The following is a 14235-nucleotide window of genomic DNA, read 5'->3' as shown; positions in this document are numbered from 1 at the left end:
CATAGCCAGCACATTCTCATTAAAAATGAATTGCAAGAGACTGGACCATCGTGCACGGCGCTCTGTCGGACACTCGCCCCCGGGTTCCGTCCTACAGTGAGACAGAGGGAGCATTGTCTCCAGCTTCACCCACACCAGGATTTATTCACAGAGCACCAGCCAGATCACCCAGCCCACGACCGGTGAGTCGGGCTGCACTCTTCGTGCTGTCGGTAGGGCTGCGCTCACTCTCCTTGCTTTGCTGTCTGTTGGGCTCGTTTGCTCTCCGGCTGTAGGTCGGGCTGCACGTGGTCGGGCTGGCTCTCAGCGCTGTGTTGCCAAATGCCCCCTTTCAGATATCTCCTATCATTGATCATTTGCATTCGACCTATGCAAATGACTCCATTCGTTACGTAACAAAAGGAGCTGAATCTGAACAGCCTGTAGGAGCACCGTTTTATCGGAGGGGGGCTGCAGAGACCATGCAGGAATTGCTTGTTTTCCTCATTCTGGGAGTTGACAGGCTCAGGGAGGACCAGTTTATAGGTGTAGAGACCAAAGAAAACCTGTTTTTCATAAAATGGGCCAAATATTATTTTATAAATTCATCAAAATGCGTCTGTCAGACGTTATTGTTTTAATTAGAATCCTGGTTTGATTGGGTTTCAGAACAGTTTCATGTTCCAGTGACTTTCCCTTCTTATCAGATCCCTCGGACCCCTCAGATCCTTCAGACCCCTCAGATCCCTCAGACCCCTCGAAGCGACTGTCCTGTATGAACCTGAATATGTAAATGTATAAAACACAAACTATCTGTTTCCTCTCAGCAGACTCACAACTTTTCTTCTTCTTTGAACCTTGAAGAGTTCTGATGTTTTGATGTTCTGATAACTGACTACGAGTCCCAGAAAGCATTACTATAGAAATCATCCAATCAGAGTGCTTCAGACTTCATAGCTACCAATAATATGAACTAGAAGTGAAAAGACAAGGGCCCAGGATTCACCCCTGTGGTACACCAGAAAGAACAACTCTGTGAGAGCGAAAACAATAAAACCAATTGTGATCTTATAGCAATTAATTGATGCTGATTGATAAACTAAATCCATATTAAGAATCCGTTAAAGACATTCACATAAAAGCTGAAACGTTTCATCAGTTTACTCTTCAGCATGTCATGAAGTTATTTTAAGATGCTTCAATAATGCTCAGTTACATATTAAGGTGTTTTAATGAAGTTTCTGTGTACCTTCAGGGTTTACGGTTTAATTTACCATCAATCTGAAACCGTTCATGTAATCCCATAAAGGCCCTTAAAATATTTCACATTTACATTTAGGGCATTTAGCATATGCTTTTGACCAAAGCCACTTTCAATAAGTACATTTGTCGAAAGAAAAAAAACCACAACATATCATTGCCAATAAAGTAAGAGCTAAAAAATAGAAACAAGTGTGGGGCTAAAGGACACACTGGAGCCAGCACAGAGATTAGCTTAGTTTAGCACAAAGACTGGCTCAAGACTCACCTCTTCAGACTTTGCCTCGACTCTGCATAGAAAAAAAGCAAAAAAGAAAGCACTTCTATGTTCTATAGCACTTTGCACTGTTGTTCTTAAGGTATCCTTTCTGAATAGCTACTACTTTTCTCAGACGAGGACCTAACACTTGTTTCTATTTTTTAGCTCTTACTTTATCGGCAATGATATGTTGTGGTTTCTTTCTTTCAACAAATGTACTTATTGTAAGTCGCTTTGGACAAAAGCATCTGCTCAATGCCCTAAATGTAAATGTAAGACAGCTAGCATGGTTCGTAAACAGAGCTGATGTCATGACAAATGAAAGGAGGGAAAACGTTACGTGTTTCATCACTCTGAAGAGTCATGTGAATTGATTTTGTTTGAATAAAACTGTTGATAAATATGTTTTCTCTCATTGCGTTTCTGTTTTCTTGTGAATTCAGCACTTCTATGACATATGACTGCACTCTGATTGTGACACACACACACACACACACACACACACACACACACACACACACACACACACACACACACACACACACACACACACACACACACACAAACAAACCCATTTCAGGGTTTTCGGATCTCTGGCTATAAACACTCATTCAAATGTAATTAAGATGTTGAGGGTTAATTAAGGGGATTTAAGAGTTCAATGTGTTGATCCCGACCAACAGGCGGCGGTAGTGAAGAGATCTTATTTACAGAAACTTAAGAAATAAAACAGGTGGAGCAGCAGCAGCAGCACCTCCTCCTCTTCCTCATCCTCTCCCCCTCTTCATCCTCCTCCTCCTCCAGACTCACCTGTGGACCGGAGAAGGACAGGTGTATCGACCGGCTGTATTGAGCAGTTATTATTTTCAGCGCGCGTGTGTGTGTGCGTCCGTCCGTCCGTGTGTGTGTGTGTGTGTGCGCGCGTGTGGTGGGGGGGTCAGGCCCTGCAGACGGTGTGTTCTCAGCGGGCAGGATGCCATGCAGATGCGGCTGCCGTCCTGCTGCTGCGGGTCACACCGCCGACTCTGAGCCGCTGATGAGGACCGCTACAGGGAGGAGAGCCGGGGGCCGGGGACCGGAGAGGAGGACCAGGGAGGGGGACCGGGCAGCCGGAAGACCCGATGACTTTTTGCACACTTTAGTTGTTCGTCTCGGATCCGGGAGCAGTCGGCCCGCCTCTCTCCTCCGAGTCCCGCATCTCTGCTGGCGGCTGGCCGTCGGGTCCCCGGGCCCCAGTCTCGTCTCTCCGCCGGTTTCCGCATCTGGACCCGGACCATGTGAACGTGAGCGGGGTAGACTGGATGCTTTGAAACCAGACCGACACTGATCCGGGTCCCCCTGGTCTCCAGCGGGCCGAGCCGCTGCTGGAGCCGCTGTCTCTGGTTTCATCCTCCGCCTTTGTCCTCATGTTTTCCCGGAGTTCCTCCCCCTGCGGCGCGGGGCGGAGTTTCATACCGGACTAGACGCTCCTTTTGTCGGATTCGTTTCGAGCTGACTCCCCGGGGTTTAAGGCTGAAAAAAAAACACACTTTGAAAGTCCCGAAATAACCCAAAGGACCACCGTGGTGAGCGGTACTACCCCGGGTTTCTGTCTCCATCTGAAGGTGAGTAGTTCCCGGGGATTTCTGACTCGTTAGAGCGGTTTTCTGCTCGCTGTTCCCCGAGTCACCAGAACATTCATGGCGGCTTCGCGGTGAAGGCTTCTGGGGAAGCAGCGCCTCGTCGTGCCGCTGCGCTCCGAAACCTCCACGAATGCCAGTTTATCTCCAAATAACCAGCAACACAGCAACATTTCGCCATTTTAATCCCATAATTTCACCACCGAGACACAGATGTCGACGGTTCCGCTGCTTTAAGCAGCTTTCCTGGACGCGGGTCTCCGCTGCACGTGTTAAATGTTTGTGTTTAGACAGTTTTTACGTTAATTTCTGCCTCGTTTTCTCACTTTAAACGGTCGCAGTTAGCGGATTCCGCTGAAAAGCTCCGCTAGCTCGTCTCTTAGCTGTTCGCGTGCCAGCGGAAGCTACGTGGTGACTCCTGCCGGAGGAAGGACGCCATTACCGGGGCAGCTGGAGCCTGACGGCCCGCTGGCTTCAGTCCCCGCTGGACGCGACGTCTCGGTCCCGGACTACGTTTACAGATCCTCCAAGGAGCCGCGGGGCAGACCGGATCTCATAGGGGCAGAACGGGTCGCATAGCGCCGGACTCGGCGTTCTGGTGGAATGTTTCGGTGATTTCGGCACGTTAACAGTTTATTTGTACCAAGTGTTGCGGAGAGTCGCTCCCGGCTCTCTACCGCCCTCCGGGCTTTATTTGGGGTGAAGCAGATTTAGAAACAGCGCCAGATTTTAAACTTTATTTGGAAACTAAAAGAGGAGCTGCATGGTGTGTTTGATCGATGCCGAATTGGAGAGTTCCTCCTAAAAGCGGGCGGGAATGTCTCACGTGAGCTGGAACTTCACTTATAAGCGCGTTTGGTTTAAAGTGCGTTTTTTAATGGAGTCTGGTTCAGCGTTGTAGCGGCGTGCAGCCTGCCGGAGCTCCGGAGTCGCGGCTCGGCTCTCACGTTCCCTCTCTGTTGAAGCGTCGATATTCTCCAGAGAGCCGGAAGTAATACGCCAGTTTGACCTTGTCAGCGGGCCGCAGCGACGCCCGCAGCCGGGGAGAGGTCGCCTCGGACCGGGCAGTCAGGGTCAGCACGGGCGGGGGTCCAGGGTCAGGGCGGCCGGGGGGTCAGGAGGGGGGGACCGACGTCATCTAGAATATTAAGCTAATTATTAAAATTGGTTATGTCATCAATACTCGTCACAGATCATCAATAGTCATGCTTTGACAACAGTTTTCATGTTGAGTTAAAGTTAACTGATGTTGAGCTCACGTGACCTCATCTCCATGACGTATTAGAGGGGGCGGAGTCTCCTCCGTCACTCTACAGGATGAACGGAAGCAGCAGCAGCGGCGTCACCGCGACTCACGGCACCAGATGCAAGAATGAGCCAGGTAAGCTGTGACGTCATTAACACCCCACATTCGCCTGTGCCCTGCGGGGCTGCATGTTTACGTGTGTGTGTGTGTATACATACACCTGCCGCTGTGTGTCTGCAGATGACTGGACCAAGGAGGACTGCCTGACCCTGCTGGAGCGGATCCGGACTCTGCTGCCGGACACCGACGCCATGAAGTACAAAACCACGGAGTCTCACTTCGATTGGGACAAAGTGTGTTTCGGCAGATTCACTGGAGAGATGTGTCGCCACAAGTGGCAGAAAGTTTCTACTGAGGTACTTTATTATCCATATACTCTTAGTATTATTGTTATTACTTAGTATTATTGTTATTACTGAACAAGAACTTCGGATTAGAATTAAAACGTCATTAACTAGATCCTGTACCACTCATCACCAGTCAGATCATGTAACAAACCAATCAGCCTCATAATCAATCTCAGCCTGTATTCAGCCAATCGGTGACCTACTTTATACAATGGCTATGCCCTCTGAGCTGTCAGTCACCACAGAGCCAAGAGAGGTGAATCATTGGACATCAGAACAATTCAAGCTGTTAAAGGTTCATTTCTATTTTCCCCAAATATTTAAATTGGTTATTTTTTCATGCAAATTTCTTACTTTCAGGTTATTTTTAGAGGGTATTTGTTTTTTTTGCTGTCCTATTTAAGCCGTCATCTTAATATTGAGGTAATTCTTTCCTACGTCGTATCTGTGGGGATAATCTTTATAAACCAGAAGCAGCTTTCAGAGAACAGATCCACAAGGAACCAGAAGAAAGCGTTCTTATTGATCCCGTATCCACATCAAGCCGTTCTGTGTTACAGGTTCGTAAGTATAGAACGATGACGGAGGTCATCATTGATGCCACGGAGTTCGTGAAGAACCCATACAAAGGCAAGAAGCTGAAGGTTAGTCGGCCGAGCAGGATTAGGGGTTGGTGGGTCTTCTCTGTTCATGTGTCATCATGTAGTCCGTTAATAATCGGAGACTTTCAACTAAACCGGTTAGAAATGTTTCCAATGACACAAGAAATAAATAAACCAACAACATCCTCCCAAATCTTCCTGGATCTGATTTTCACAATTAAAGCAAATAGAATAACGGATCTATGACTCGTTGGTCTCTCAGATCTGAACGTTGCCCTCGCTGGTAGAAAGCTGATGGATCAGCAACCCTAATATCTGTGGTTCTGTAGGAAGACCTGATGCTCACTGGAAAAAAAGTAGAATCATGAACTGACTGATCAGGAAGTGGACGACATCACATTTCAGATAAAACCAGAACCATGGGAGGGCCACAGGGCTCGATGTTGGGACCACTGCTCTTCAGTATATACGTCACCGATCTCCCATCTGTAGATCACGCTGTATGCAGAAGACACAGGGCTGTTTACCCATAATGCATTAGAAGCTACACGTTAAAATTCTAACCTGTTCATTTTAGATGTATTATAGATACAGATAATCCTTATTATATACACTATATTGCCAAAAGTATCTGCTCACCTGCCTTGACTCGCCTATGAACTAAAGTGACCTACATTCTTGATCTATAGGGTTTCATTTGACATCGGTCAACCCTTTGCAGCTATAACAGCTTCAACTCTTCTAGATGGCTTTCCACGAGGTTTAGGAGTGTGTTTATGGGACTTTTTGACCAGTCTTCCAGAATCCCCCCTTCACCAAACTTTACACGTGGCACAATGCAGTCAGACAAGTACCGTTGTCCTGGCAACCGCCAAACCCAGACTCGTCCATCAGATTGCCAGATGGAGAAGCGTGATTCGTCCCTCCAGAGAACGTCTCCACTGCTCTACAGTCCAGCAGCGGCGTGCTTTACACCACTGCATCCGACGCTTTGCATTGCACTTGCTGATGTATGGCTTGGATGCAGCTGATCGCCATGGAAACCCATTCATGAAGCTCTCTACTGTTCTTGAGCTAATCTGAAGTCCACATGAAGTTTGGAGGTCTGTAGCGATTGACTCTGCAGAAAGTTGGTGACCTCTGTGCACTATATGCGTCAGCATCCGCTGACCCCGCTCCGTCATTTTACGTGGTCTACCACTTCTTGGCTGAGTTGCTGTCATTCCCAATCACTTCCACTTTGTTATAATCCCACTGACAGTTGACTGTGGAATATTTAGGAGTGAGGACATTTCACGACTGGACTTGTTGCACAGGTGGCATCCTATCACAGTACCAGGATAAAGATATATATATATATCCTATCACAGTACAACGCTGGAATTCACTGAGCTCCTGAGAGCGACCCATTCTTTCACACGTTTGTAGAAACAGTCTGCATGCTGAGGTGCTGCTTTTATACACCTGATTGGAACACCTGATTTATATTATTTGGATGGGTGAGTGAATACTTTTGGCAATATAGTGTATATAATCCTTATTAATCCCAACAGGGACCTTTGTGATCGTCTTGTAACGTTTCTACCGTGTCCATCGACTGCAGCCACTAACAGCAGTTTGCTAAAAACTTGTTACTTTACATCTCCTTATTTTACATGAAGTTTTGTGTGTTATTTGTATTTGAATAAAGAAGCATGACCTTTGACCCAGGTTCTCATATTCAAACAGACTCATCCAGATTTCCCCAAAAAACCTCTGACTCCGTACTTCCGCTTCTTCATGGAGAAACGAGCCAAATACGCCAAAATCCACCCGGAGATGAGCAACCTGGACCTCACCAAGATCCTGTCCAAGAAGTACAAGGAGCTGCCTGAAAAGAAGAAGGTCTGGCCTCTGTCTGATTGGCTGGAGATATGTCAGCTGATGGATGTTTCTTTCAGTCCTGAATGTGTTCTTTACTTCCTGCAGCAAAAGTACATCACAGAGTTTCAGCGAGAGAAAGAAGAGTTTGAGAAGAACATGGCTCGATTCAAGTAGGTCCCACCAGCTTCACAGCCGTTTACTGGTTAGCATGTAGCATGTCGTGTGGCTAACGTCAGCTGACCTGCAGGGAGGAACATCCAGAGCTGATCGAAGAGAGGAAGAAGTCAGACCTGCCGGAGAAACCCAAAACTCCTCAACAGCTGTGGTACAACCACGAGAAGAAGACCTACATGAAGGTCCACCCCGAGGTAGGGGGGCCCCCCAACACACACACACACAGTCAACACACTGGACACACACACACAACAGACACACACACAAACAAACAGTAACCCCCTCTAAGTGAATGAGCTGGTTCTGATTCCAGGTGAGCCAGAAGGAGCTGAAGGAGGCCCTGAGGAGACAGTGGTCCCAGCTGTCTGACAAGAGGAGACTCAAGTGGATCAGCAAGGCCCTGGAGCTCCAGAAGGATTATGAGGTACCTGAAGAGACGGACAGGACTAGACCAAACAGTCCTGCATCTACATCGGGGGGGGCGGCTCAACATGTGACCTGTGTGTGTGTGTGTGTGTGTGTGTGTGTGTGTGTGTGTGTAGGGCAGCATGAGAGCGTACCATGAAGCCCACCCAGACGTGTCCTCTGATGAACACGTTCGCTCCGTCCTCACTAAAGCAGAGAGACAGCTGAAGGACAAGTTTGATGGGCGACCGACCAAACCTCCACCGTGAGTCTCCCATCACTATTGATCATTATTGATCACATGTTCACCAGGAAGAACGATGTTCACCATAGGTGTACTTTGGCTAGTAACGGGTACTCTTTCCTCGAGTAACAGGTATTCTCTCCCCTAGTAACGGGTATTCTCTCCCCCAGTAACGGGTATTCTCTCCCCTAGTAACGGGTATTCTCTCACCTAGTAACGGGCATTCTCTCCCTGAATAACGGGTATTCTCTCCCCTAGTAACGGGTATTCTCTCACCGAGTAATGGGTATTCTCTCCCCTAGTAATGGGTATTCTCTCCCCTAGTAACGGGTATTCTCTCACCTAGTAACGGGCATTCTCTCCCTGAATAACGGGTATTCTCTCCCCTAGTAACGGGTATTCTCTCCCCTAGTAACGGGTATTCTCTCCCCTAGTAACGGGCACTCTCCCCCCTAGTAACAAGTACTCTCTCCCCTAGTAACGGGTATTCTCTCCCCTAGTAACGGGTACTCTCCCCCCTAGTAACGGGTACTCTCCCCGAGTAACGGGTGCTCTCTCCCCTAGTATCGGGTATTCTCTCCCCTAGTAACGGGTACTCTCTCACCTAGTAACGGATACTCTCTCTCCCCTAGTAACGGGTACTCTCTGTACTGTGCCGAGCTGATGGTGAACATGAAAGACGTGCCGAGCACCGAGCGGATGGTCCTCTGCAGTAAACAGTGGAAGATGATGACGCAGAAAGAGAAGGACATGTTTCAGAAACGCTGCGAGCAGGTCAGTATCAACATGCCGCCACTGATCCATTCTCAATGTCAACTGCGCTCTGACTTCCTGTTCTCGTCTCTGATCCACCAGAGGAAGAAGCAGTACGACGTGGACCTGCAGAGGTTTCTGGAGGTCCGTCAACGTTAACGAGTGGTTATTCATGTGGAACCAGTTTTATACAAGCAGAAGAAGCACGTTGGCGTTTATTTATCTGGACTGTGTTTTTCAGAGTCTTCCGGAGGAAGAACGAGACCGGGTCATGGGTGAGGAGAAACTGGGCGGGTCCAGACTGGGAGGAGGCGTGGCCGCCAGCCCGCACAGAGGCAAGAGTCCTGTCAAGGTCTGAACTTTCTTCCTCTTTGTGCACGTGTTCACACCAACTGCATTTAACCTGGCTTTACCAGAGAGGAGGAAGGCTTAGCACCGTAGAGAAGGCGGGGCTTAGCACTGTAGAGGAGGCGGGGCTTAGCACAGTAGAGGAGGCAGGGCTTCCCTACACAGACCCCGGGTCTTCCTCCCTTTTCTCTGGACTCTTTACAGCCACCAACCAATGAACAAAGTAGACATTCAGCTGTTCTCAGATGTCATGTGACTCGTACAAAAGAATAGTGATTTCATTTTGGTCAGTTGTCATGGTGACGACACATGTCAGTGGGTTGTTAAGTGCTGTGACAACTCTGTAGTTGTTGTTGCTGTAGTTGTTGTTCCATGCAGTAACAGGAATTCCATCTGTAAGCGTGTTATGGTTGTGAATGTCTGTGGTCTGTAGTCAGTCAGGTGACGTCTGTCCTTTCATCAGGAGCGTCGGGAGGCGGAGCCAGAGATGTGGGCGCCGGCCGGGCAGCCCAAAGAGAGACGGGACGGGAAGAAGGCAGCGAAGCTTCCAGAGACGCCGAAAACAGCCGAGGAGATGTGGCAGCACAGCGTAATTGGAGACTACCTGGCCAAATACAGAGTGAGCTCATGTCTCAGTGAAGCTTAAGCTATTTTGTTATCTAAGTGGAGCAGGAAGTGACCATGGTCATGTGACTTCCTGCAGAGCGACCGCCGGAAGGCTCAGGTGGCGATGGAGGCAGCCTGGAAGTCGATGGAGAAGAAGGAGAAGATCCCGTGGATCAAGAAGGCAGCGGAGGACCAGAAGCGTTACGAGGTTCAGTACCAACCTGTGGTCAGTGAGCCACGCCCCCCCACACACTGACCCCACGCCCCCCACACACACACACACACAGTGACTCCTCCCCCACACACTGACCCCCTCCCCACACACTGACTCCTCCCCCTTCTGATGCTGCTGCCATATTTAGTAAAGACTCTGGACTGAATTGTGTCTCACTGCCTGCTGTGTCCTGCAGAGGGAGCTGTTGGAGATGAGGACTCCGCCTGCAGCTCAGAGGAAACCCAAGTTTGAGGGAGAACCAAAGAAACCTCCAGTGTGAGTCCGTCTTCATGAGCCGCGTTGCGTTCACTGACACTCGTGAATTAAAGCTTCCATCCAACTACTTCCTGGAGGGTTTAATTCAGCAGCTACAGGAATGATTGGTTCTTTTTATTGTCTCCATTAATTAATACATGTTGGAAACAAGATGTTCAGTAAATTTGTTTATTTTTCATCCAGTAAATCTGAGTCTTCGTTTCAGAAATTCTTTATAAAAACGTACGCCAAGTTACGTCCTGTCACCATAGAGACCCAGCAGCCTTGCTTTAAGCCTCGCCCCTGCCGTTTGCATCCAATAGGAGCGGGTACCAGATGTTCTCCCAGGAGCTGCTGACCAATGGGGAGCTGAACCACTTCAGCCTGAAGGAGCGGATGGTGGAGATCGGCAAGAGGTGGCACAAACTGACCCAGACTCAGAAGGACAAGTACAAGAAGATGGTGGAGGAGCAGCAGGGGGAGTATAAGGCCGAGCTGGAGGACTGGATCAAGGTAACTGTCGCCACGGCAACTACACAAATCTGGAGGACAGAGTCAGTTCTGAGCCAAACACAGCTCTCCTAATCAATGTCTCCTTCTTCTGCTCTACAGTCTTTGTCTCCTCAGGACCGAGCCGTCTACAAAGAGTTCTCGACATCGGTGAGTTCACTCTCCCCCGCCCCTTCCTGTATCCCCATGGGACCTTAAAGAGACGAGCCCGGCCCCTTCCTGTGTCCCCATGGGACCCTTAATAGACAAGCCCCGCCCCTTCCAGTGTCCCCATATGACCTTAAAGAGACAAGCCCCGCCCCTCCCTGTGTCCTATGATCTTAAAGAGACAAGCCCCGCCCCTCCCTGTGTCCTATGATCTTAAAGAGACAAGCCCCGCCCCTTCCTGTGTCCCCATGGGACCTTAAAGAGACAACTCCCGCCCCTTCCTGTGTCTCCTTATGACCTTAAAGAGACAAGCCCCGCCCCATCCCGTGTCTCCTTATGACCTTAAAGAGACAAGCCCCGCCCCTTTTCAGAATCATTTTAACAGGTTTTTCATGTAAGGTACGAGTTTACGTCTCGTTAGCGGTTGGTATTAGCACTAGCTTTAGCATAAACCAATGTCCGGGCAACCATGTACAGTAACGTAGACCAGCTGTTCAAGGCTGCTTTCATCTTCTGTAGCTGTAGCGTGAAATTAGCATGCTTGGTAGTTAGCCAGAGCAGGGAACTCCTTCTAGATGTGACGTTCTAACAGTTGTTTGTGTAACGGTTGTTTGTGTGTTTGTTCCATCAGAAGCGTCGCAGCACTGCTAAGAGCCGGAGCCCCGGGGCCAAAGTCCGTGTGACGGCGAAGGGAAAGGCCACCAGTTCAAGAGCTGCCACGCAGACGGTTGGGGTCGCCAAGAGGGCCATGGCATACCGAGCCAAGGTACCACTCCGCTCACTCGACTGCACACTCGTCCGCACAGTCGACCGCAAAACAACTGCACAGTCAACCGCAAAACAACGGCACAACAACCACACACTCGACCTCACTACATCCGCACACTCAACCTCACAACATCTGCACAGCAACCATACAACCACCTCACCCTCGACAGTATTGCTTGAAGTGGTCTGGACCCTGTGTGCCGTCTTTCAGTTCGCCGTGTCTCTTTCAGCAGGACATGTCTGACTCCGATGAGGAGAAGAGTGAGTCGTCAGACTCTGATGAAGATGATGAGTCGTCAGGAAGCAGTGACAGTGACGAAGACGATGATGAGGTGAAATTTTTTAACGTGAATCTGATCCTGAACCTTTTAATAATAGACTAACATGATGATTATAATATATAATATATAGAAGTTAAATTAAAGTCCGCCATTAAAGGAAGATTAACGAATGGTAACTGACTGATCTGGGGCGACTGTGGTAGAGCGGGTTGGCCAATGTTCAGAGGGTCGGCGGTTCGATCCCCGCCCTGGTCACTGTGTCATGGTCGTTGTGTCCTTGGGCAAGACACTTCACCTAGCTTGCCTCGTGTGAATGTGTATGACTGCTGTATGTTTGAGGTGGTGGTCGGAGGGCCGTAGGCGCAGAATGGCAGCCACGCTTCCGTCAGTCTGCCCCAGGGCAGCTTTGGCTACCATCGTAGTTTACTACCACCATAAGGGTATGACTGTGTGTGAATGAATGGAACCTGGAACCCTGTCAGAGCGCTTTGAGTGTCTAGAAAAGCGCCATACAAATCCAATCCATTATTATTATTATTATTATTGACTGCAGACTGGCAGTTCCATAGCCCCCCTAGTACTTCAAGTTCCGTACCAGTGGAGAATGGTGGGTAGCAGAGATTGAATGGGTTACAGCCTCGACCGATGGGTCTCAGGCGAAATCTTCTCCGGCTTGATGTCCTGACTTGGATAGGACACATGGCTGCGATGGGTGGTGGTTGAGTTGTTATGACTTCGTCAATGGACTCCCGCAGATCGACTCCCGTCTTCGTTCGACAGTCTTCGTTCGACTGTCCTGACGCTGTAGTGACAAGCTCTTAAGTGCTTTATTAACCTCATGCAGGGTTAGACCCTCCCTCCAATCAAGTCTATTCACTCCAGCTGAGATGGCTGAAACTAGGTAATTGCCAACCTAGTATGAACAGCTTCACAAGAATTTACACAACAAGCTATCTATATAGATAAATGTTACAACTAGCTCTACTCACAGAATGCCTGAACCCAAATCTACAATTAGTTTCTGACTTACCAACAAGTAAAAAATGCAGCTTCCTTCCTTTCTCCAGACAAAATTTAGCTGCCAATAACCAGCCAATATCTGATGACAGCATAAAAACCACAACTTCAGAAACTCTTGAAATGTTGGTGTTGTTTTGTCGTTTCCTCAGAATGATGACGAGGACGATGAGGACGACGAAGATCAGAGCTCGTCAGAGGAATCCAGTGACTCAGACTCAGACTAGCCCCGCCCCCTCCCCCTCATTGGAGAGGACAGGCTGTGCAGGCCACGCCTCCTCACAGGCCAATCATCCAGGCGGACCAATGAGAACGGGTGACACCATACCGTGGCCACGCCCTGTGAAAGGGGCGGAGCCTGCCAGAGCGTTTTGTTACTCGTGTTTCGGTTTTTATCGAGTTTGTTGGTTTTTATCTGAACGTTTCAGTCGGACGGAGAGCCGTTTGTGTTTCTGGGTTGTTTTGTTTTTCAATGGCAGGGGCGGGGCTTGTACAGTTTGTCAGGCGGGAGAGGGGCGGAGCTTATTGGTTGTCATTTGTTACCACTGAGGGAGGAACTAGTCTTCAGCCTCCAATCAGCTGCCTGCCTGAGAAGATTATTAACAAATAAATGCACTTTTTTTCTCATTTGTCTTGTCTGATTTCATTGTCCCCAAATGGCCATGGTGACAATGGATGGACGTCCGGATAGTTAGCTAGGTACCGAACTGCTAGGTAGCTAGTGTAGCTTTAAAAGTGATATTGATAACATCCAGCTACTAGATGTCGCACTCGCACTCCATTCCATTCACGTCACAACACAGTTGTTGCTCGACGCGCATGCGCCCTCAATGGGTTTCCAGTGTTCGTGTTTGCTAAAAGCTAGCTAACGATATCTTACCAGTCAAGAAGAAAAGAAGCCACCTTGGCGTGGCTTTCAGTCCTTGAAACTCCTTCAGCTGACTCTGATGATCAAACGCTGCACCAATGTTCACTCACCTCCTGTTGTCACTGAGCACTTGGAACTGGTACCGAAATGCTGCCCGCTTACCGCCAAACTCCACGTTTTCCCGTTAGTTTTTTCCACACTAACTGGCAACCCCAAAGACCCTTGACACCTGACTACGCAGAGATACCATGATACCGACGTCGTTATTCTATAATAACAAAACATAATTACGGACCGACATTTTTTTAAATGATTAATTCACAATCAAAACTTTTTTTTCACGAGAAGTTATACTTTTGATTCTGGACCTTTCCAAAAGCTATGTGGATGTATTTTTTTTAATAATTTGT

The 14235-nt window shown here is 48.6% G+C and overlaps 1 protein-coding gene across 3 annotated transcripts; it reads left to right on the top strand.

The window, feature by feature from the left end:
• Positions 1-2322: 2322 nt before the first annotated feature.
• Positions 2323-13584, top strand: ubtfl (upstream binding transcription factor, like). Of its 3 annotated transcripts, none has more exons than XM_084008128.1 (20): positions 2323-3102; positions 4405-4498; positions 4604-4779; positions 5331-5414; positions 7101-7256; positions 7341-7405; positions 7483-7603; positions 7723-7833; positions 7952-8079; positions 8691-8832; positions 8914-8955; positions 9053-9163; positions 9623-9778; positions 9863-9991; positions 10176-10255; positions 10558-10747; positions 10847-10894; positions 11523-11657; positions 11893-11991; positions 13110-13584. In XM_084008128.1, the coding sequence occupies exons 2-20, from the start codon at positions 4435-4437 to the stop codon at positions 13182-13184; spliced, it is 2112 nt and encodes a 703-aa protein (XP_083864254.1). In that variant the 5' UTR covers positions 2323-3102; positions 4405-4434; the 3' UTR covers positions 13185-13584. The 3 variants fall into 3 exon arrangements, with proteins under 3 accessions (XP_083864254.1, XP_083864255.1, XP_083864253.1); XM_084008129.1 differs by having other exon boundaries at positions 2327-3102; positions 9863-9973; positions 11890-11991; XM_084008127.1 differs by having other exon boundaries at positions 2329-3102; positions 11890-11991.
• Positions 13585-14235: the final 651 nt, after the last annotated feature.

This window comes from Eutrigla gurnardus (genome assembly GCF_963514095.1).
Source record: "Eutrigla gurnardus genome assembly, chromosome: 4".
NCBI classification, from domain to species: domain Eukaryota; kingdom Metazoa; phylum Chordata; class Actinopteri; order Perciformes; family Triglidae; genus Eutrigla; species Eutrigla gurnardus.
The sequence above is the reverse complement of the archived record's forward strand: the minus strand, read 5'-3'. Positions and strand labels throughout refer to the sequence as shown.